General features: G+C 36.3%; 1 protein-coding gene and 1 pseudogene across 9 annotated transcripts in view; both read right to left on the bottom strand.

Moving 5' to 3' along the window:
- Positions 1-25,476, bottom strand: part of EPS15 (epidermal growth factor receptor pathway substrate 15) — a 143,434-nt gene that overhangs the window by 19,293 nt on the left and 98,665 nt on the right. For 7 of the 9 annotated variants that reach the window (XM_049093899.1, XM_049093898.1, XM_049093895.1 and 4 more), the window contains 6 exons: positions 20,219-20,422; positions 18,092-18,208; positions 17,752-17,842; positions 14,071-14,106; positions 13,048-13,184; positions 8,736-8,805 (listed from right to left, as the gene is read on the bottom strand). In XM_049093899.1, the coding sequence (XP_048949856.1) occupies positions 8,736-8,805; positions 13,048-13,184; positions 14,071-14,106; positions 17,752-17,842; positions 18,092-18,208; positions 20,219-20,422 (655 nt within the window). The remainder of the gene's footprint in view (positions 1-8,735; positions 8,806-13,047; positions 13,185-14,070; positions 14,107-17,751; positions 17,843-18,091; positions 18,209-20,218; positions 20,423-25,476) is intronic. The other 2 variants (XM_049093897.1, XM_025420098.3) reach the window with 1 other exon arrangement.
- LOC112642662 (U4 spliceosomal RNA) lies at positions 24,654-24,769 on the bottom strand (annotated as a pseudogene).

Here is a 25,476-nt window from a genome sequence, read left to right as displayed (position 1 = left end):
AAACAATAATTTGCCAAATCTCTGATGACCTCTTTGGAGGCTAGTTTTGTGAAAAATTCTATGAAAACTCTGGCCCATAGCATGTCTAAGATTCCTACCAGCTGTAACAAAGGCAGCAATGTTAAGTTTGACAGGAAAAAAATCTGTGGCATTACCTCACTACCATTTTAATATTGTCAGGATTGGATATGAAGATAAGGCAGAGGCACCATAATAAAGTGGCTAATAAAATGAGCTCTGAAGTAAGACATGGACTGAACACTGAGCATGGCAACAACTACTGCAGCCTTGGGCAAATTGCTTGATCTAAGCCTCATTTTCCTCATCCTTAAAATGAGAATAGTACCTGTCCCTATAACCACTGCAAAGATTAAATGAGGAAAATGCAAAAAACAAAGTTTAGATGACCTTATGTGTATGGAAAAAAGAAGAAAAGAAAAGAAAAGAAAAGAAAAGAAAAGTTAAGTTCAGATCTCTGGTATTTTGGAGTCTGTGGAAGGTCTATGCAACTGAGTCCAACACAACTAATATGTAGCCCACTCAACTCAAAAGAATTTTGGCGGGGGAGGGGTGCCTGGGTGGCTCAGTTGGTTGAGTGACTGACTCTTGGTTTCAGCTCAGGTCATGATCTCAAGGTCATGAGATCCAGCCCTATATGGGGCTCTGCACTCAGCAGGGAGTCCATTTGAAGAGTCTCTTCCTCTGCTCCTCCCCCCAACCTGTGCTTGTGCAAGCACGCTTTCTAATAAATAAATAAATCTTAAAAAAAAAAGTTTTTGGTTCTAAGATTCTCATTCAAATCAACACATAAGCTAGATGGAAGACCAGAAAGATATAAGTTCTCATTTGTATGTAAGGATGGTTTATTTTTTTTTTTTAATTTTTTAAATTTTTTTTTTAAACTTTTTTTTTTTTTAATTTTTATTTATTTATTCATGATAGTCACAGAGAGAGAGAGAGAGGCAGAGACATAGGCAGCGGGAGAAGCAGGATCCATGCACCGGGAGCCCGACGTGGGACTCGATCCCGGGTCTCCAGGATCGCGCCCTGGGCCAAAGGCAGGCGCCAAACCGCTGCGCCACCCAGGGATCCCCTGTAAGGATGGTTTAACTACAAAAATCATCAATATAATACATCCCATTAAGAATAAAGAAAAAAGGGATCCCTGGGTGGCGCAGTGGTTTGGCGCCTGCCTTTGGCCCAGGGCGCGATCCTGGAGACCCGGGATCGAATCCCACGTCGGGCTCCCGGTGCATGGAGCCTGCTTCTCCCTCTGCCTGTGTCTCTGCTTCTCTCTCTCTCTCTCTCTCTCTCTGTCTGTCTCTCATGAATAAATAAATAAAATCTTAAAAAAAAAAAAAAAGAATAAAGAAAAAACCCCATATGATCCTCTTAATTGATGCAGAAAAAACATGGGACAAAACTCAACATCCTTTCATGATAAAAAACACTTGGCAAACTAGAAAAAAGAAGAAAACTACTTCAACATAGTAAAGGCCATATATGAAAAGCCAACAGTGAACATCATATTTAATGGTGAGAGATTGAAATTTTTTTTCTATCAGTAACAAGACAAGGACGCCCACTTTTACCACTTCAATTCATCAGAGAAGTCCTAGCCAGAGCAACTAGGCAAGGAAAAAAAAAAGGCATCTAAATTGGAAAGAAAGAAGTAAAATTATCTCTGTTGCATACAACATGATCTCATTGTAGAAAACTATAAAATTCCACAAAAAAGCCTGTTTAGAATAAAATGAATTCAGTAAAGTAACAGGATACAAAAAATCAATGCACAAAAATCCATAGTATTTCTATATACTAATAATGAACAATCTGAAAAGGAAATTAAGAAAACAAATTCACTTACAATACCATGAAAAAAGAATAAAATACTCAGGAATTAACCAAGGAAGGCATGTATGCTGACAACTACAAAACATTCTGAAAGAAATTAAAAAGATACAATTAAATGGGAAGATACCCCACTTATGGATTGGAAAATGTTAAGATGTTAATACTAACCAAAGCAATCTACAGATTCAAAGCAATCCCTATCAAAATCCCAATGGCTTATTTTTTTTTTTTTTTTGCAGAAATAGAAAATTCATCCTAAAATTCATATGTAATCTCAAGGGAACCCCAACAGCCAAAACAATCTTGAAAAAGAGTAACAAGGTTATAGGTATCAAAGTTACTGATTTCAAAATCTATTGTAAAGTTACAGTAACCAAACAGTGTGGTACTGGCATTAAGACAGATATTTACACCAGTGGAATAGAAGAGAGAGTCCAGAAATAAACCCTTGCGTATATAGTCAAATGATTTTCTACAAGGATGCCAAGATCACTCAGTGGGGAAAAGTCAAGTCCTTTCAATAAATGGTGCTGGGAAAACTGAAAATCCACTCTAAAAGATGAAGTTGGATTCTTACTTTACAACAAATACAAATATTAACTCAAAATGCATCACAGACCTAAATGTAAGACCTAAAGCTATAAAATTCTTAGAAGAAGGAAACAGGGAACTTTTATGACATTGGATTTACTTATATTTTTTTGGAATGACTCTAAAAAGCACAGGCAAAAAAAAGAAAAAGTAGATAAGATGGACTCACTGAAATTAAAGTTTTGTGTATCAATGAACAGTATCAACAGAATGAAAAGGCAACAATGGAAGAAAATATTTGCAAATCATACATTTCATAAGGGGTTAATATTCAGAGCAAATAAAGAAACCCTACAACTCAACAACAAAAAAGTAAACAACTGATTGAAAAATGGGCAAAGTATTAAATATTTCTCCAAAGAAGATACATGGCCAGTAAGCATATGAAAAGATGCTCATATGAAACATCACTTAGTCATTAGGGAAATGCAAATCAAATCAGTAAGATGCCACTTCACACCTGTTAAAGTGACTATTATCAAAAAACCAGAAAGTAGTAAGTGCTGGCGATGATATAGAGAAATTAGAACCCTTGTCCAGGGGATCCCTGGGTGGCTCAGCGGTTTGGAGCCTGCCTTCAGCCCAGGGCATGATTCTGGAGTCCCAGGATCGAGTCCCGCGTTGGGCTCCCTGCATGGAGCCTGCTTCTCCCTCTGCCTGTGTCTTTGCCTCTCTCTGTGTGTCTCTCATGAATAAATAAATACAATCTTAAAAAAAAAAAAAAGAACCCTTGTCCACTACTGGTGGGAATGTAAAATGGGATGGCTGCTCTGGAAAACAGTATGGTGGTTTCTCAAAAAATTAAAAATAGAATTGTCATATGATTCAACAATTCCACTTCTGGGTATAGATCCCAAAAGAACTGAAACCAGGGACGTGAACAGGTATCTGTACACTAATATACATTATTCACAAAAGCCAAAAATGTGGAAACAACCTGAACATTTACTGATGGAGAAATAAACAAAATGTGGTATATACATACAACAATAGAGTAATATTCAGTCTTAAAAAGGAAGGATATTCTGATACATGCTACAATATGGATGAATCTTGAGGACATAATTCCATGTAAAATAAGCCAGTCACAAAATCAAAAATACTATACGATTCCACTTATGAGGCATGCAGAGAATTCAGATTCATAAACACAAAAAGTAAATGGTGGTTGCCAGGCACTAGTGGGAGGTGGTAATGAAGAGTTCTTATTTAATAGATACAGAGTTTCCATTTCAAAAGAAAAAGTTCTGAAGATGAAGGTTGTGATGGTTGCACAACAGTGTGATGGTACTTAATACCAATGAATTATATACTTAAAAATGATTAAAATGGTAAATGTTATGTACACCTCAGCACAAAAAGAACCCATTATCAGGAAAACGTTGTTAAACAATCCCTTGCCCCCCATTCCCATCCTATATGATCTGTGAGAAGAGTAACTGATTTATCCATTCAGTAACATTATGGCCTAGGCACAGTTTAAGGTTCTCCGGATACACCAGTGAATACAAAGATCCAAATTCCTTGGAGCTTAAAATCTAGTGGCAGGAGGAGGAGAAAGATGAGAAAGAAAAAAAAAAGGTAATTTATATAGCTTGTGGAAAAGTAGTAAGCCATAATGAAAGATTAGAGAATAGTAAGGGAGGAGTGCTGGGCTAGGCGGTGGTACTTATAAATGTTAAACAGGATGGCCACAATGTGCCCACTGACAAGGTGACATATGGCAAAAATTTATTAAAGGTAATGTAGATCATCATGTGGATATATAGGCAAAAATCATCCCAGGAATAAGGAACAGCTAAAGGCAAAGGGCCTAAGAAATTGGCCTGTTGTTTGAGCAACACCAAGAATGCCAGCATTGCTGGAGCAGAGTGAGTAAAGGGAATAATGATAAAGAATATTGTTAGGAAAGTATAGGCCATTGTAAATCTTTTGCTGGATATAATCTGAAGGAAGAGCCAGTAGGATTCCTTGGCAGATTAGGGATAAAGAGATGAAGAACCAAGGATAACTCTTAAGGTTTTAGGTCTTGGCAACATTAAAGATGAAATTACCATGAGTTGAGATGGGGTAAGCTACAAGAGAAGCAGGTTGGGAGTGGAAGACTAGATGTTCTTTGTTAGCTCTATCAGATATTCAAGTAGAGATATTAGTAGGTAGTTAGAAATAGGAGTTTAGAGTTCAGGAAAAAAAGATGTGGCTAGTGATCTAAATCAACAAATATACAGTATGTGAAGCCATGAAATCAGGTAAGATCCCCAAAGGAACACACAGAGATAAGAAAAGAGGTCCATGGGATCCCTGGGTGGCGCAGCGGTTTAGCGCCTGCCTTTGGCCCAGGGCGCGATCCTGGAGACCCGGGATCGAATCCCACATCGGGCTCCCAGTGCATGGAGCCTGCTTCTCCCTCTGCCTATGTCTCTGCCTCTCTCTCTCTGTGGGACTATAATAAATAAATAAATAAATAAAAATAAATAAATAAATAAATAAATAAATAAATAAATAAATAAGAAAAGAGGTCCAGAGTCTAAGACCTAGAGTAGTACAACATAAAAAATTTGGGGGAGAAAGAAAAAATAAGCAAAAGAGACAGAAGGAACGACCAAAGAGGTCAGTGGAAAACCAGAGACCTCATCTGAATGTGGGTTCACTTATTACTCTTTTTTAACCTTGTGAAATGGTTTCATTTCTCCATGTTTTGATTTTCCTTGTCTGTCCAATAAACATAATACCAATTACCTCATATAGTTGCTGTGAGATTTAAGGGAGACCAAGCATGGGAAAATGGTTAGCACATGTAATGCTGTAACTGCAACAGTGCAATAAATGGTATCTATTATTATGATGATGATTAACAACAATGAATGTTGGTTCCCTTCCAGACTATTATAATCATTTATTCTAACACTTTTAGAAAATTAGTAAGGAAGTGGAACTGAAAGAGAAGACCAAGACCAATTAATATTTAATCTATGACATTAGCTTTAACCTTATGATTTCTCTATCTATAAATAAGCTTCACCAAAATATCTGTTTTTCTTGGAAAGCCCAATGTCCATGGGCTGATGAATGGATAAAGAAGATATGGTATATATGTACAATGGAATGTTACTCAGCTATCAAAAATAATGAAATCCTGCCATTTGCAATGATATGGACAAAGCTAGAGTGTATTATGCTAAGTGAAACAAATCGGTCAGAGAAAGAAAAACACCATATAATTTCACTCATATGTGGATGTTTTTTTTTAAGATTTTATTTATTTATGCATGAGAGACAGAGAGAGACAGAGAGAGAGAGAGAGAGGCAGAGACACAGGTAGAAGGAGAAGCAGGCTCCACGCAAGGAGCCCGATGTGGGACTTGATCCTGGGACTCCAGGATCATGCCCTGGGCCGAAGGCAGGCGCAAACCTGCTGAGCCACTCAGGGATCCCCTGATATGTGGAACTTAAGAAAGAAAACTGATGAACCTATGAGAAGGAGGCAAAGAAAAAAAGGAGAGAAAGAAACAAACCATAAGGGACTCCTGAGTTGATGAAGGGAGGGGGTGGGGGATGGGCTAGAAGAGTGATGGGTATTAAGGAGAGCACTTGTGATGAGTACTGGGTGTTGTTTGTAAGTGATGAATCACTGAATTCTACTCTAAAACTAATACTGCACTGTATGTAACTAACAGAATTTAAAAATGTATATATCCATTTTTCCTTGAACATGCCCTGCCTCCATTCCTTGCTCATATTGCTCTTTTCGCTTTATATACTCTTTCTATCTACTTACTAAAATCCTAGCCCACTCTTTCAAAGTACACCACAAAGGCTACCTTCTGCTTTGAAGCCATTCATAACTTACCCTACATGGAGATGATCTCCCTTTCTTTTCCTTTAAATTTTTGCCACTTTAATGAACTTCCATGGCACTTACTATTGCAGTCAAGACTTAATTACAGTTGACCCTTGAACAACAATGGGTTTGAAGTATGTGGATTCACTTATATGCAGATTTTTCTCAATAAATGCAGTACAGTACTGTCAATGTATTTTCCTTATGATTTTCTCAATAATGTTTTCTTTTCTCTAGCTTTATTGTAAGAATACATATACAAAATATGTGCTAATAGACTGTTTATGCTATTGGTAAGGCTGCCAGTCAACAGAATGCTATGAGTAAAGGTTTTGCAGAGTAAAAGGTTTATGCAGACTTACAACTGCAGGTGAGGAGAGGATCAGCATCCCTAACCCTCATATTGTTCAAGAGTCACCTATATAAATATATTAACTTTTCATTTTACCTTCTTAGGTTATCCTTTTTTTTTTTTTTTTTTAAGATTTTGTTTATTTATTCATGAGAGAGACACAGAGAGAGAGGCAGAGACACAGGCAGAGAGAGAAGCAGGCTCCATGCAGGGAGCTGATGTGGGACCTGATCCCGGGACTCCAGGATCATGCCCTGGGCTGAAGGCAGGTGCCAAACCGCTGAGCCACCCAGGGATCCCCTAGGTTATCCTTTCTAATCATACAATATCCCTAGCAATATATTAATTCATCAGTTTGATAATGAGAGTCTAAAGAAAGCACATGTATTTTTAAAATATATTAATTTAACACTATTAACTACGATATGCCTTTTAGAAACCTTATTGCTGTTATTCTAAGTTTTGGCTTATATCAATACCCAGCACCTACATTACATCTTGTTTTCTACATATCTGCTTTTTTTTTTTTAAAGATTTTATTTATTTATTCATGATAGTCACACAGAGAGAGAGAGGCAGAGACACAGGCAGAGGGAGAAGCAGGCTCCATGCACCGGGAGCCCGACGTGGGATTCGATCCCGGGTCTCCAGGATCGCGCCCTGGGCCAAAGGCAGGCGCCAAACCGCTGCGCCACCCAGGGATCCCTACATATCTGCTTTTTATATTCAATTCCTTTTTGTTACTCATGCTGGAAGTTAAATTTTTTTTTTTAAGATTTTATTTATTTATTCATGAGAGACACAGAAAAAGAGGCAGAGACATAGGCAGAGGGAGAAGCAGGCTCCCTACGGGAAGCCCAATGTGGGACTCAGTCCCAGGACCCTGGAATCACACCCTGAGCCAAAGGCAGACACTCAACCACTGAGCCACCCAGGTGAACTGAAAGTTAAATTTCAACCTGAAAATAATGTACACTGCTAAATCTCATCTTGTCTTAATTTGTACAATACCAGAAATTGTGAATGCATTTCTACTAATCTTTCTTTATGCTCATAATCCTCAACTTATCACATCAGCAAATTTGTGTACTGAATAACTCACCTTATTTTTATCTGGAAAAATAAGGAATCCTATTCAGCATGATACTTGAGGTATTTACATGTTTGAGTCCACTTTCCTTTAATTCCCTGCTCTCCTACACAATAGTTGATCTGTTTTATTTTTAAATGAACAGTGACAAAGTTACAGAAGCTTTTAGACTGCCAGACTTAGGTTTGAATCTTGGCTTCACCTGGTTCAACTCTAGTAAAATGTATAATCTTGATCAAGTTACTTAAAGTTCTGGTCTTCACTTTCCTGATCTTTAAAATGGAAATATCACTTAAAAGGATAAATGGAAAATTAGATGCCATAAATACAGCATGAAGATTGGATAGTAACATTTCCCTTTTCTCTGTATTATTAAAAGATTTTACCCACTATTTGTAAAGCTATGATCATTACATACTGGAAGCAATTAATTTTTAAGTTTAGGCCAAGATCCAAATGAGTCATTGCTGACTTTGAAATTGCCAAACACTGTCTTTTATTGGTTTTACTGGCTAGAGTACATATTTTAGTAAGATTTTTTTTTAATTAAGTATAGCTGACATACAATGTTATATATTAGTTTCAGGTGTACAACATAATGTTTGGCAAGTTTACACGTTATGCTATGCTCACTGTGAGCATAGCTACCTTCTGTTACTGTATAACACTATTTTATAATACCGCTGGCTATATTTTCTATGCTGTACATTTTATTCCCATGATTTATTTATTCCATAACTGGAAGCTTGTCTCCCACTTCCCTCTAGTAATAACATAAATAAATAATAAATGAGATAAATGAATAAGAAGAGTAGAAAGTGATATGCTCACACTTGTCATCATTACTACTGGTAGATTACGACCGGCTATAACCATGCAATAGTTTTAAAGCCTTACATAAGTAAGTAGGACAGATATATTTGGAGACCCCCCCCCCCCCCAAAAAAAAAGCCTAAAGAAAATGGTACTATTTACTGTTCAAAGAAATTGATCAATTATTTCCTTACCTGAATCACTTGCTGCAACAACAACTGTTCCACCAGGAGCAAAAGGATCATTGTGCTTCAATGTTTCTACCTAAACAAATAACACAAAATCATGACTAAGAGAGGCAATGTTTCCTAGCTGAAACCTCATGGTCACACCAAAAAAAAAAAAAAAAAAAAAAAAATTCTTTACAAGCTCTTAATTAAGAAATACACGCCACTAAAAATATTAGTATATGTTGTCGAAGCCAGAACAAGAAGCCATTAAAAATAAATAGATAGATAGATAGATAGAAAGAAAGAAAGAAAGAAAGAAAGAAAGAAAGAAATACAAAGTATTAGGAATGTTTCCCCTTACTGATTTACAATTTCTTAAACTGAAATGACGCAAAATTTTCTAAGCTTTTATTGAATAATATAATATCCATTCAAAATGGTATATGAAACGTGCGGTTTAACAAGTAACTATCAAATGAACACCTATGTAAAAACTGCAAACACCTGAGAAGTCTTCATGTGTCCCTCTCCCAAGCACAATCTTATCCCTCCTCTGTAGAGATAATTATTACCCTGACTTTGGTGGCATTCATCTCTTTTCTTCATTATGTTGCTAATAGTACAAATATACACTATTTTAACTTTTTATACTGAAGTCATTTTAGATGTCTAAAACAGTTGTAAAGAAAATACAGAGAGTTCCCATATGTCTTTCACCCAGATTCCTCTGATGTTAGTACTTCATATAATCATGGTACATCTATTAAAACTAAGGATTTAACACTGGTACAAAACTATAAACTATAGACTTTATTTGGATTTCACCAGCTTTTCCATTAAGGTCCTTCTCCTATTCCAGGATGACATGTTGCATTTACGATGTATACTATTCTAACTCTTAAATATTCTAGTACTTAATATCAGAAAATGCTAGATTTATTTTGTAATTGTTATCTAAAAATAATTCTAGCATTCTGCCCAGCAGAGGAATACATACATGTGCTCCCAAGGTAGGGCAGGGAGAGGAAGGAATGAAGGGAGGGGGTAAAGGAGGGAGACCAGAGAGAGGGAGCTCTGCTAGAAAGATCTTGCTACTTTGAATAACTAGCCATGTAAGAATCTGGACCAGGTCGCAAGGGTGAGTGGCTACAGAGTGAGGACTTTACCATAAGTCAGGGATTCCTGCTTTAGAACTGCTTTCCTAACTTATTTTGGTTTTTAATCATAGTCAAACAAATGACATATTTAGGAAGAAAAGTGAACCTTCTCTTTCTGGCATTAAGGCCCTGTTAAGAGGCCAATGAAAGCCTTAGCAGACAGGTGAAAGGGACATTAGAAGGGTTTAGGAACATTTATTTCCGCTGACTCATAGCTATCAATGTCATCTGTATTACAGGCTCTATTTCTAATCATTAAGAAACTGGTTATTACAATTGACTGTCAAAGGATATCGCAGAGCTCAAATGATACATTTCCAAATAAAACAAATGTATTTGAAAAGGGAAAAGTATTGCTAACCAGGACTTGCAGTACATTCTCCCTTTATAAAAGAGAATCCATTTAAACTACTAGCAGAAAGAAGTAATTAACGCTAATGAAATTTTTAGAACTGAAGATGATAGTACTTATTTTAACTGATGCCAATGATATTATTATAAAACTAGCATACTAGCTTATATTCTAATTATATCTGCTGAATGAATAAAGAGCAATCAAAGAAAAACATTAATGTGGTCTGTAATGCCAGGTAACTTTGCATGGTTCCTAATACTACAGTCAAAATACCAGTGTGAGAGATAGTCACTGACATAAGTTACCAATTATTTTGCTTTCTTTCTTGAATTTCACAGGGAAAAAAAATCTAACAGGCCTGATTTTTAACAAAAGCTTATAGATTTTATTAGCCATCACAGAAGGAAATAGAAAAGTAGGCCTACATGAGTGTCAGGTTTAATTTCTATTCCTTCCTCATATACCACCTAAGAGGCACCTAAGAGGCCATTGAGACAGCAAGGGGGACAGGATGGACTGCGTAGCCTATGAAGGAAAAAGAGGCCATTAAAACTCTCTTTATGCTATGTTCAGTTTGATAATTAGGCAATTTAGTACACAGAAGTAATTTTCACAACTACGATTCAGATGGTATTTTTTAGAAATAATGTACCAACATCCTCCTACAAGGTCACCAAATTTATCACTGAAATTTCCTTCTACATCAGCCATCTACCCCTCACTTTGACTGTATGACTTAGTACCTACACAATGCCACCAGACACTAGCTAGGAGAGTAAGAAATGGCAGTTATTTTGTTTTGCTTTGGTTTTTTAAATTATGTCCCTCTGAGAGCAGAGATTAGCCTTGAGGGAATAGAAAAGACTTCTGGGGAGATTCAGATCTAGAAACATAATCAGAGGCCTGTTTGAAAAGAAGAAAAATTACAAAACACAAGGGCTCCGTAGTCGGGAAGAATTAAGTTTAAATCTTAGACTACAGGGGTGAAGACCTTAGATTTTGGTCAGATAGACCAAGGTTTGGACTCAGTTCTACCACTTACTATCACTTAACCTCTTTAAGCCTCATTTACTTTATCTTAAAAAAGAGGATAGAAACATGAGCTCATAGGAATAGTGTGAAGATTAAATGGGCAACACATGAACAGAACTTAGCCCCATAACTTAGGTATAGGAAGAGGTGAGATAAACATAGCTATTAATATATTGCCAACTTGGTTTTCTGTTCTGTTTTTAATTTTGAAAACAAGAGCAGTCAGCAAGGGCAATCCTGCTTTCACAAACTGGTGAGGAAAGAGAAAAAGTAAATACAACAAATGGTGGAAATTTTTCAAAAGGCAAGAGGAACAGGAGAAACTCGTTTTATTTTTTAAATTAGGAAGAGCTACTTTGGGTGTTTTGTTTTTTTGTTTTGTTTTTTTTTGGTTTCTTGCTCTTTAATGATAATAGCGAAGCATCAGAGACTAGAATAAAGTAAAAGGAAAAGAAATAATTCAGGTTACAGCCAATTTTAGAAGAATTTGGCAAATCGGTCCATACTGCAAACTAAGTATTGTAGAAAAATAGTATCCAGTAGCCTGTGGAAACCACAAATATTTAGTTACAAAGGCACTTCCTCACTTTTACACCAATGGAAAATACTAGTTGTTGGCCAAATAGTTCTTTAATTGCTTTCTTTCTTTTTTTTTTTTTTAGTTTCTTACTGCACTCAGTAAAGAATATCAAAATCTACTAACTTTAATAGAATCAATTACTCTTTTAAGAGAATATTCTTTTTTTTTTTTTTCCCTATCCATGATAGTCACACACACACACACACACACAGAGAGGCAGAGACACAGGCAGAGGGAGAAGCAGGCTCCATGCACCGGGAGCCCGACGTGGGACTCGATCCCGGGTCTCCAGGACCGCGCCCTGGGCCAAAGGCAGGCGCCAAACCACTGCGCCACCCAGGGATCCCTTAAGAGAATATTCTTAATCTAAGATAATTGGAAGACAAAATTTTTGCTTCAAATGCCTGTCAACCAACTGTTCTTTTTTGGGTCTGTTTTACTTATAGATGTGAAACATCCTGCTTAAAAGAATAAACCTTCAAATAAAAAATAAAAACAAAAAAATTCCAAAACCATTCATAATTACTGAAATTGGGTAATGGATACATGGAGGTTTCTTAAAATATTTCATTATATTACTCTATTTTGAGTATGTTTAAATACCCATAATATAAAGATTTTTTTATAGCCTCCAGATGTAAGCACTTAGCTGTATGACCTTGGTTACTTCCCAGTCCCAGTGTCCTTATTGTTAAAATAGGGCTACCAACATCTACCTTGCAAGGTTGTAAAGATTACAAAAGCCTAACAGTGGGAATTTGTATTTCTTTACAAGACTTACATGTATGTGTTACAAAATATGTATAAAATGTGTCTATAAAATAATATAAATGATTTAATCTTCTAAAACATTAATATTATTTTTAGGTTAATTTTCATTATTTCAATAATGCATACTACATGTTTCTGAAAAGCTTTAAGACTGGTTTTTGGATTTCCAATAATTTATTTTAAATATCCCAAATGGAATAATATTTGATCTTTATTAAGGATGGACTTGATTTTCAGATAAAATTAGTTATTCCAGCCAATTATAGGGGGTGATAACACTGTGAAATGCCAGTCTGAACCAAAAACTAGATGAATTGGATGAGATTGAAATTTTAATAGCTCATCAGAATTAATCTAAAAGAGGATCCTTTCATCACTGTATATTCCAAGAAACTCACTTAGGACGCTTGTTATTTAACAGTTTTTATCCCTCCCACTTACCGATGTATTACTGCTATTGCTGGCTGCACTGAAAGGGTCAGTACTTGAAGTGGCAAAGGGATCAGTAGAAGACTGCTTGAAGAAACAGTCAGATGCAAATGGATCTGAACCTTTGAAAGGATCACCTCCAAATGGATCTAAGAAAATATAGCACATATATGAAAGACTAAAAACTACTACACCAAATTTACTATCACCTGAAAGTATAATTGTCTTAATTAAAAGACATCTTGAACTTCTGCAGGATCTAAATGAGGTGCTTTGCATTACGATTATTGATCATAAAAAATATACAGCTGCACCTAAAATAACTTTAATTAATATTCTTTTTCCTACTTGTTCATCATTCACCCAGAACACATCAATAATTCCAATATTTATTAAACAAGGATTACCTGTATGCTAGGTTTAAATAATTCCTCTAGCTGATGATTCTAATTCTAGGGAAGGAGGAATCACAAATTCCTTTGTGATTTTATTAAAAATAGTCTTTCACCTAACTAAGTTATTTGGAACAGGTCTGGGAAGCATAACAAATGGACGCAAGATTTGCTTTATTCTAGTGTAAAATCCCAGGAAAAGAATGTCTTATAAAGCCTGACATTTAGTAATTCTTTAAGAGGTTCCCTTTTCCCCCATTCATACATTGCATTCTTAGAAAACAAAATGCTCTGAACACTGTAGTAGCATAGATCGTTATACTCATCTAGTCTTCGGCTAACAAGGAGAAATCAGTCTAAGGATTATTAAAAGTATCAAAATATAAACACTAATGTCATTTTTTAAAAAGTAAAGCTAATAGTTCACTAAGCAAATTCACAAGAATCTATCACTTTGTCTCTGAAAATGCCAGGCACATACAACATTTTAATGGGGCCTTTATATCAGTTTTAAAAACTGAATAAAAAGGAAGTCCACTTCCTTTAACTATCTAACTTTGATCTCTCATTTCTAAATACAATATAGGTTTATAATTGAGCAGAATCAAATTACAGCTAAGTTGGATTTCAATGATATACTTACCAATTTTTCCAAAAGGATCATCTTTGAAAGGATCACCTGTGATAAGTAGAAATCACAGTAACAATATTTACTGTTGTGAGACTGTTATTTAAAGGTAACTTTAAACAAGAGCAGTTTCTTTCTTTTTTTTTTTTAATTTAATTTTATTTTATTCATTTATGATAGGCACACAGTGAGAGAGAGAGAGAGGCAGAGACACAGGCAGAGGGAGAAGCAGGCTCCATGCACTGGGAGCCCGACGTGGGACTCGATCCCGGGTCTCCAGGATCGCGCCCTGGGCCAAAGGCAGGCGCCAAACCGCTGCGCCACCCAGGGACCCCACAAGAGCAGTTTCTTAAAGCAAAATCTGTTTCATTAACTCTACCTCAAAGTAGATAAAACACTAAATGCCATGCACCTTTAGGAAACATTTAAAATAATAAAGAGTTAAGGCATAACACCAAGATACCTCACAAATGAAGCAAATTTTAATCGGAGCCAACTATACTTATCCTTTGATCACAAGATGAGGTTACAGATAGAAGGGAACAGACAGGCACAACAGCAATAACTCTATTAAAAAAATACTCTTCGCAAGAATACTGAATGGGAATTACCATCACCACTATAGAAACAAAGACACTGAGCTCTTTACTACAGTATAAAATAATTCTAGAACTAAAGAGTCCAGAAATAAATCCTTACATTTACAGTCATTGATTTTTGACAAGAATGCCAAGATAATTAATTCCACAGGGAAAACATAATCTTTTCAAGAATAAAGAATAAAGCTAGGGATCCCTGGGTGGCGCAGCGGTTTGGCGCCTGCCTTTGGCCCAGGGCGCGATCCTGGAGACCTGGGATCGAATCCCACGTCGGGCTCCTGGTACATGGAGCCTGCTTCTCCCTCTGCCTATGTCTCTGCCTCTCTCTCTCTCTCTGTGTGTGACTATCATAAATAAAATTTAAAAAATTAAAAAAAAATAAAGCTAGACCCCCATCTCATACTGTATTCTAAAATTAACTAAAAATGGATCAAAGATCTAAATATAATAGCTAAAATTATAAAACTCTTAGAAGAAAATCTAAGAGTAAATCTTCATGATTTTTGGCTCTTAGACACGACATCAAAAACACAAGTGACTAAATACAGATAAATTGGACTTCATCAAAATTAAGACAACGCAAAATACATGAAAACATTTGCAAATCAAATATTTGATAAGGGACTTATATTCAGAATATGTGAAGAACTCTTACAAGTTGACAGTAAAAAGACTAGCAATAAAAATGGGCAAATTATTTGAATAAATATTTCTCCAAAGAAGGAATACAAATGACCAATCAGCACATGGAAAGACGGTCCACAGAAGATATTTGCAAATGATATATCCAATAAGGGGTTAGTATCCAAAATATATAAAGAACTTGTAGAACTCAACACCCAAAAACCAAATAATCCAATTAAAAAGTGGGCAGGATCTCCTGGGTGGCTCAGTCGGTTAAGCATTTGACTTTGGCTCAGGTCATGATCTCAGGGTCCTGAGATCAAGGTCCACATCAGACTCCATGCTCAACTGGGGAGTCTGCTTGTCCCTCTGACCCTGCTCATACTCTCTCTCAAATAAATAAAATCTTAAAAAAAAAAAAAGTGGGCAAATGACACGAATAGACATCTTTCCAAAGACGATGTACAGATGTTCAACATCACTCATCATCAGGGAAATGCATACCAAAACTACAATGAGATACCACCTCACACCTGTCAGAATGGCTAAACTCAACAGCAGAAGAAACAACAGGTATTGACGAGGATGTGGAGAAAGGGGAACCCTCTTGCACTGTGGGTGGGAATGCAAACTGGTGTGGCCAGTCTGGAAACCAGTATGGAGGTTCTTCAAAAAATTAAAAATAAAACTACCCTAGGACCCAGCAATTGCATCAATGGTATTTACCCAAAGAATACAAAAATACTAATTTAAAGGGATACATGCACTCCAATGTTTACAGCAGCATTACCTACAATAGCCAAATTAATGGAAACAGACCAAATGTTCATCAACTGATGAATGGATACCAAAGACATGGGGTGTGTGTGTGCGCGCACACACACACATGTGCATGTAGTGGAATGTTACTCAGCCAACAAAAAAGAATGAAATCTTCTCATTTGCAACAACAAATGAGCTAGAGTATTATGCTAAGAAAATAAGTCAGAGAAAGAAATACTATATGACTTCACTCATAAGTGCAATTTAAGAAACAAACAAACAAAAAAAGACCATGGGGGGAAAAAAGGCAAGCCAAGAAACATAGTCTTAACTATAGAGAATACACTAATGATAACAAGAGAGGAGTTCTCCTGGGTGGGGGAGAAAACATGGGTTAAATGTGTGATGGGGATTAAGGAGGGCATTTGTTGTCCTGAGCACCAGGTGTTGTATGTAAGTGATGATTCACTAAATTCTACACCTGAAACTAATATTATATTGTATGTTAACTAACGGGAATTTATTTTTTTAAAGATTTTATATTTTTTTAAATTAAATTTTTGTTCTAGACTTTATTTTTAAAGATTTTATTTTTTCATGAGAGACACACAGAGAGAGACAGACAGACAGAGACACAGGCAGAGGGAGAAGCAGGCTCCATGTAGGGTGCCCGGTGTGGGACTTGATCCCAGGTCCCTGATCACACCCTGGGCTGAAGGTGGCGCTAAACCGCTGAGCCACCTGGGCTGCCCAAGATTTTATTTATTTATTCATGAGAGACACACACACAGAGAAAGAGAGAGGGAGAGACACAGGCAGAGGGAGAAGCAGGCTCCATGTAGGGAGCCTAATGTGGGACTTGATCCTGGGACTCCAGGATCACTCCCTGGGCCGAAGACAGGCGTTAAACTGCTGAGCCACCAGGGATCCCCAACTAACTGGAAGTTAAATAAAACCTTGGAGGAAAAAAAAAAATAAAACTGTTGTAAAATGACCTATCAATTTCAATAAACTGACTTGGAAATAAATAAAATGCAAAAAGAGCTTTGACTCCAGTGGTATTTAACATAGTTTACATGGACACCAGGTATTTCAATTTATTAAACTTTTATTTCTTCAATAACAATATAGGCACCATAAGGGCAGGGATCAGGCTTCTAACTGCTATTGATTCCACCGTTTAAAAGCATGATGTGGGGATCCCTGGGTGGCTCAGCGGTTTAGCGCCAGCCTTCGACCCAGGACATGATCCTGGAGTCCCAGGAACGAGTCCCGTGTCGGGAACCCTGCATGGAGCCTGCTTCTCCCTCTGCCTGTGTCTCTGCCTCTCTCTCTGTTTCTCATGAATAAATAAATAAAATCTTTAAAAAATAAATAAAAGCATGATGTTGGCACATTAGTAAAAAATCGCTGGTTGACCTAAGAGTACTTAATCTCCTCTCCTGGTCCATAATATCTCTTTCTTTTGGTCCTTATTCTGAACAAGAAACATGCTCTTAATCAGGGGCTCCTCAGACATAATCAGTGGCTTAGTCCTAGAAGTGAGTTAGTTGCTTGAAGAGGACAAATACCAGCAAATATAACATATCACATCTCTACATCCTCCACTTTTGTTGTAACAAGTAGGATCTCAAAACTGAAGCCCTCATTCTTATATCGTTACATTAAAAAGACTTTTTTGGTAAATCCATAATATAAGAAGAGTACTTACTGCCAACAAAAGGATCAGACTGGAAAAAATCCAAGTTTGTGTCTGCAACTGGATCTGTCAGTGAACTGGATTCTGCATTAAATGGATCGCCCTAAAAATAATTTTAAATTAAAAAGTATTCTTTTAGGAACCAGTTTTAAGATTTTGAAATAAAATGCTTTGAAAAATATCAATGGATGGTAATACAACAAATATTTCTGTAGTCATAAAGCTCACTTAATACATTTTTCTTTCCTTAGTTTAAAACAGTGTGTAGCCCATCTAGGGAAACCAGTAATGAGAACATATACATACACACACAAATATATATATATGTATATATATATAAAATTATTTTTACCTCTTTTGAATGTCTGTCAGTATTAAATTCAGGACAAACTTTCTCATTAACAGCTGTAGTCGCCACTTCATTATCATCAGGCACACCAGAAGGCAGTATTTCAGGACTACTTCTTACCTACAAAATATTAATGCTACATGGACTAAACTATGTATTTTCTACTCAGCAGAGGAAACTGACAAAGGATAACCAAAAATTACTAAAAAACAAAAGACAAGCAGAATGTATTCATTAAATGAGTTCTCTTAAAATCTTTCTTTGGAAAATGGTATCATCAAGCATCAAAGTCACTCAGGCCACAAAATTTAACCACTTAACCACTTCCCTTTGGTCATCTCCCACCTAGCCTCCAAGTCTTGCTGTTTTACCTCCCACCTCCTCCTCAAATCCATTCCTCTCCATCTTCACTGTCACTATCATCCATTTATAGTATCATCATTCTGATCCAGCTTAACCTTCCAACTGCCTTCTTGCCTCCAACATGTGCCCTTTCAAATGACCCTTTTTAGAGTAGCTAAAGGAATAGATCTAAAATACGAATCTGAAAAAAAATAAAATAAAATAAAAAAATACTAATCTGATCAGGACTGTTTGGTTAAAGGTCCTTCAATGGCTTCCCACGGCTTTCTGGATTTAGATCAGTAGGAAACAGGGCTTAAGAAGTGACAGGGAAGGGCAGCCCGGGGGGCTCAGTGGTTTAGTGCCGCCTTTGGCCCAGGGCGTGATCCTGGAGACCCGGGATCGAGTCTCACATTGAGCTCCCTGCAAGGAGCCTGCTTCTCCCTCTGCCTGTGTCTCTGCCTTTCTCTCTGTCTCTGTCTCTCATGAATAAATGAATAAAATCTTAAAAAAAAAAAAAAAGAGTTTTAAGAAGTGACAGGGAAAATCTCCATATCACCCTATGTCTTTGAAGGATAACCTTTTGATTGCAATGCCTAAATAAAAACCAAGTCTGTTAATTTTATGTCTTTAATGTATTTCAAACTTGTATTCTTGTCATCATCCCTCCCATTACTGCTTAAGTTTAGGCTAAAACCATCTCACATAGACCATTCCAACAGTCTCTTAACATATCTCTGCATGTTCAGTCCCACTCTCAAATCCATTTTCTACATTTTTCTAAAAGGTAAGTGCAATTATGTCACGTCTTGCTTAAATTCTTCAATGGTTACTCAGTGCAGTAAGATAAATCCTCCAATGCTTCAAGATGAACCCTCTTGCCCTTTTTGACCTAAAAGTGGTCACTTTTATCCAGGTGCAATGCACATCATAATCACCCATGGAATTTTTTTGTAAAAATATATGTACCTGGCACCATCCCAGAAACTCTAGTTCAGCAAGTTTGCAGTGGGGTACAGACATCTATATTTTAAGTAAGAGATAATGCAGGGAGCCACTATAAGAGAGCCTCATCTCCTATCAATACTTTCCCCACCATCACAAGATATCCTTTGAGAATTTCTTCTGACTCTGTGCAGCATGTTTCTCTCATCTCATACCTATGTAAATACTGTTTTCTCTGCCAGGAATACACCATCTTCTTCTTTGCTTAACACTTCTTACTGTGAAGCTCACCTATAAAGCTTTCTCTATAAAATCTTGAGCCTCCTCCAAGCTGTCCTACCTGAATATCTCATGCTTCCATGATCAGAGCCCTTTAACATAGTATAGTGTTACAACTGCTAAACTGTATGCTGCTTAAAGGCAGAGTTACAGTCTTTTGTCTCTGCAGCTCTCATATATAAGAGCAGCACTGCTGCACACAGCTGGTACTTTCTAAATAACTGGAAGATAAGTGTCCTCAACATTATGAAATAGTTATTCTCAGTGTTGGGTGAGAATACTTTAAAAAAATGTTTTAAAAAGTTACTATCTATAGAGCTACTGTTTTGAAAACATGCTTTATATAATAGATTAGTCAAAATTAACTTTTACATTAGTTCAAAGTACTGGAACTGTTGGATCAGTACCTACTCTCTGCCTCTGAAAACAAAACAAAACGCAACTGTCCTCAGATGAGGCATGATTCTATATTTATATGAAGTATGACATCAACAAAAACTTTGATCTGTATCAGTTTTTTTTTTCTGAAGTTGATTATGAAGATTATAGAACTACTAGACTCACTGGAGACTCCTGGTGTATGGGCTCTGACTCCAAGTTGCCTTGGCCTTCAGCATGCTCATTAAGGTTAGCTGTTTCACTGCTGCTGGTGCTGAGGCTGCAATAATCTGTAGCACCATTTACAAGAATGCTGTGTGGGCTACTGCACCAATTTAATTGATTATTATGGCTTTCCAGCTCTTTCATTTCCATCAGTTTCATTTGCATCTGTCAACACAAAGTAGAAATACAAAACAGAATTTATTACTAGAAAGACACAAAAAATTTAAATAGCTACATCCCTAGGTTTGGTCAATGATAAATTTGCTTCCATTAGGGAAAATACTCTGGGAATGCAGCATGATTTAGAGAGATTTCAGTAATCCATCTCCATGAGTTCTCTTGAAATTCCAGTATATATGGATTCACTTTTGTACATCTTTTGAAAGCTTCAAGAATTTTGATTCAATTATCCATATTTTGGTGTCCTTTTGGTATAACTAGAAAAAGGGTCAGCATATTGGGAAAAAGACAGCAAAGTAACAGAACAAGGGAAGATTTTGTGATGAAGTTTTGGGGGGCAAAAAGGAAGCTGAGGGAGAGCACACAACATTTTGGAGCTATCTATACTCCTACTGGGAAGGAGAAGAGTGAAGACTAAGGCAAAATGAGCTACTGTCCTATGCTCTGGTATTATTTATTAATGGGCTAGAGTCCTAGGAAGTGGTAAATCTAAGCTATTCCAAATATATTAAATAAAGGACAAAGTAGTTTGGATTTCAGTATCCAAGTGACTTTATATTCCTGGAACAACGGTAGGACAGAGAGGCAGAATTCAATAAACTGTAATATATATTAAAAGAAAAATGCTGGGGCCAGAGGCTGGGGAAAGATGATGCTTATTCATACTAACATCTATAATAAAAAAAATAAATTAGTAAATATCTCAAAGAAATTGAAGAGAGGGAAAAATCAAAATATGCTTTTAGTGAAAGGCGTAATGAATGAAATTTTACTGAATAGTTCCCATTTTTCATAAAATACATTTTTTTATATTACATGCTGTATTTTTTGTTTTTAGCAAATATAAATATTTCCTACTGACATTTCATGAATCAAGACTCAGTGCCTCTGGGGATCCCTGGGTGGCGCAGCGGTTTAGCGCCTGCCTTTGGCCCAGGACGTGATCCTGGAGACCCAGGATCAAATCCCACATCGGGCTCCCAATGCATGGAGCCTGCTTCTCCCTCTGCCTAAGTCTCTACCTCTCTCTCTCTCTCTCTGTGACTATCATAAATAAATAAAAATTAAAAAAAAAAAGACTCAGTGCCTCTAATCTTATTTTCTGCATGAGGTTTTTAGGTTGCTCATTTTGGAATCTGTTATTTACCACAGATCTTTCCAGGGTCATAACCTGGGAAAAGAACACTATATTGGACTGGGAAAACAGACGTCAATTGAGCTCTGTCACCTTTCAGTTAAGTGACCTTAGTCGAAGTAACTTCTTCAAGCCTTCATTTCTTAATCCTAAAGTAAGAACTATCTCCACAGATGATTAAATGAAGCAAAGATATATTTGAAAGAATTCTGTAAAATGTAAATGTCTGTGCGTAAATAATGGACAATGTGCATAAAAGTGCCTAGCACACTAGCATTTTCTCACCATAATACGAATTAAGTTTCCCTGTTTTTTTTCCACTAATTCACTCCATTTTTAAAAAGTTAAAAACATTGAGCTCTTTGAGAGTAGGGACCATAACTTTTGCTATCACCTTTGTATCTCCAACATCTAGCACAATGATGTAAGTGTACTGTAAGCGTGTAATTTAGGTTCAAACCGTGGATATCAGTAAGCATATGTGTCTATCAAATTGCATTGTATTTAGAATTTAAACTAATAATCCAAAATGTTACACATTTGTAACACACAGCATATGCCTTGTATATTCCCAGTGCTATTGAGTTGTGGTTTATAAACTTTTTTTTTTTACTTTAATCTATAGAAAGAAGTAGATTTTACTTCCTAACCCAGTAAATATATGTATTTATTTGAACAGGTCTCTCTGTGTATATATACATACATAAACATATATATGTAATGCAGACACATTCATCCATATGTATAATTTACATGCACACATGCACATACAGCTGTGAAAGTTTCATGAATCCTTAAATAATCCTTATAATTTTATAATATAATCCTTATAATCTTTATGTATCTTTATTCCATGTAATGCGTGCTTATATTTCCTATTCTGTCTTATTGCATTCTATTTTATTTTTTGTATATAAAGTATGTCTTTATTTTTTCTAAATAAAAACAACCTATATAGGTATACGTAGGAATGCGCAGGCACACAGACAGGTACACCCTGTGCAGACAGAACAGGTCCCATGCTCCAAACACTGTTCTACTCCAGGAGCTGGAATTAGCAGATGTCTCTTTTTCTTTATTTCTTTATTTTTTTTTATGGAAGAAAATTAGATTATCTTTATTTCTTGTATCGGTTTTACAAATAATATTCTTTGATTCTACTCAAAAGTGTTGATATTAATGGAAAAAAACATGAGCAAAACAAGACTTTTCACTTTCTATTTTAAAAATGTACATAGTGTAGTACTCCATCATTAACAATAGTTAATTTAATTTTTTATACATTAAAAACTTGGAATGTGTATTAGGAAACAAATGTGCACGTATAAAATGGGTTTATGTTACATGGAGAAAATAATTTTATGTTTTATGGATCAGGCAGTTTTTCTCACTGAGTTGGGCACAATCACTAACTCTACAGGTCAGGGAGGTTTTTTCTGTGGGGGCCAGAGGCAGAGCTCTCCTCTAGTCCATTTGCTTCAGGGCTGCCCAATATCTCCTCTCTATTTTATTTTATTTTATTTTATTTTTTATTTTTATTTTTTTTTAATTTTTTATTTATTTATGATAGTCACACAGAGAGAGAGAGAGAGAGAGGCAGAGGGAGAAGCAGGCTCCATGCACTGGGAGCCCGACGTGGGATTCGATACCGGGTCTCCAGGATCACGCCCTGGGCCAAAGGCAGGCGCCAAACCGCTGCGCCACCCAGGGATCCCATCCTCTCTATTTTATAGTCATGTTCCTTCTGACTTTTTCTTGTCCCTGACTGAAACTACTGAAGCTCACAAAATGGATTCAACACCTGATTTCAGGCTGCATTTGAAGAGCAATAAGACTATGTCTACAAGATGATGACCAGTATGTCAAGTTGGGTTAGCTCAAGGAATCCCAAATAAAGAATACTTTGGTGATCAGGAGCACCAAAGACTCAAAAGTTCTGAACACTCCAGAACACTCCTGTCTTAACTTCATTTTTTAAAAATGCTTTTATCATGACCATTAAATCAATTTCAATATCCACTATACCTTTTCAGTCTACAATTTAAAACCTTAACACTAATAACCATCATATAGATGAAACACTGTATGGAAATACTTGCCTATCAAAGAGTACTATTTAAGACAATTTATTCCTTTAAGTTACTTTTGAGATAATAATATCTTGAACAAAACTAGGCTTTCCTGTGTCTGGCTCTCTCACGTACCTGTCACTTAGCCTGTCTTCTTCCTTGGTCTCTGCATAAACTTAGAGGATACAGAAAAAAAAAAAAAATCATACAACTAACACAAGCTCTTTGCAAACTGTGCAAGAGAAATGCAATAAACTATCAGAATGCCAGTAATACTTGGATAAAAACAGCAAATATTGTGTAAGTAAGATACATAGAATTAAAGCCAAAGGTTCTTTGCTTTTTCCTACCATAAATACAAAGAAGTAAAAATGAAAATTTAGCAAGTCAGAAATTTTTCCTCAGTTCTCCCTTTTAACAGAAAAGCTACAGTTTAGCTTTAAAGAGCAATTAAAGTCTCAGGATAATTTTATATTTGCATAATTGTATATTTATAAAGTACTGGATTTTCATTTTTTATAGGCCCATGGGAAACTGCTGCCCTCTGTGGGAAAGACACACAAGTCACTAAGTCAAATATAAGAAATTGGTATGTTTATTTTAATTTTTTTTATTTTTTATTTATTTTTCAAAAATACTCTACACCCAACGTAGGGAATGAACTTACAATTATGACCCGAAGATCAAGAGTCACAATGCCCTACCAAATGAGCCAGCCAGGTGCTCCCTGGTATGTTTGTTCTTAAGGTATGAAGATCAGTTTGCAAGGATATAATTCCTTCCATAAGTACCTAATATCATCTGGCACACTTGGTAGTATAGTTTGCTGAAATTATTTTCCTTGTTCAGAAACAGTGTCTTCTTTTCTCAGTGATAATTTTTTTTTCTCAGTGATAATTTGTAATATCCAGAGTCCTTTCTACTTTTCTCATTTATGTTCCTTCCTTTGAAATAACTTCTCTTTCAAAAAACTCAAAGAAAAGAAAATGAAAAAACAAGCCAGAGACTGGGAGAAATTACTTGCAAATCAAATATTCTGGTAAAGAACTTATATCCAGAATTTTTAACTAGTAATAATTGTGCCTCAGGTAAACCTCATTGGCTATGACACTGCCACTGCGCAAAGCTATCCAGAATTTTTTAAACTCTTATTTATTTATTTATTTATTTATTTATTTATTTATTTATTTATTCATTCATTCATTCATTCATTCATGAGAGACAGAGAGAGAGAGAGAGAGAGGCAGAGACACAGGCAGAGGGAGAAGCAGGCTCCATGCAGGGAGCCCGACATGGTACTCGACCCCAGGTCTCCAAGATCAAGCCCTAAGCCAAAGGCAGGTGCCAAACCACTGAGCCACCCAGGAATCCCCTAAACTCTTGTAATTTAATAATAATTAGACAATCTAATTTTTACTTAAAGATTTTTTTTATTTATTCATGAAAGACAGAGAGAGAGAGAGGCAGAGGCATAGCAGAGGGAGAAGTAGGCTCCCTGTGGGAAACCCAATGTGGGACTCGATCCCGAACCCTGGGATCATGCCTTGAGTCAAAGGATATAAAGGATATCCAAAAGGATATACAAATGGCTAATAAGCACATGAAAAGATACTCAACATCACTAGTCATTAAAAAAATATAAATTAGAGGGATGCTCGGGTGGCTCAGTGGTTGAGCGTCTGCCTTCGACTCAGGGCCTGATACCAGGTTAATTGGATCGAGTCCCACATCGGGTTCCCCACAGGGAGCCTGCTTCTCCCCCTGCCTATGTCTCTGCCATTCTTTGTGTCTCTCACGAATAAATAAATAAAATCTTAAAAAAAAAAGAAAAATAT

The sequence above is a fragment of the Canis lupus genome, chromosome 15 (assembly GCF_003254725.2).
Source record: "Canis lupus dingo isolate Sandy chromosome 15, ASM325472v2, whole genome shotgun sequence".
In the NCBI taxonomy this organism is placed as follows: domain Eukaryota; kingdom Metazoa; phylum Chordata; class Mammalia; order Carnivora; family Canidae; genus Canis; species Canis lupus.
This window is presented reverse-complemented; position numbering and strand designations above follow the sequence as displayed.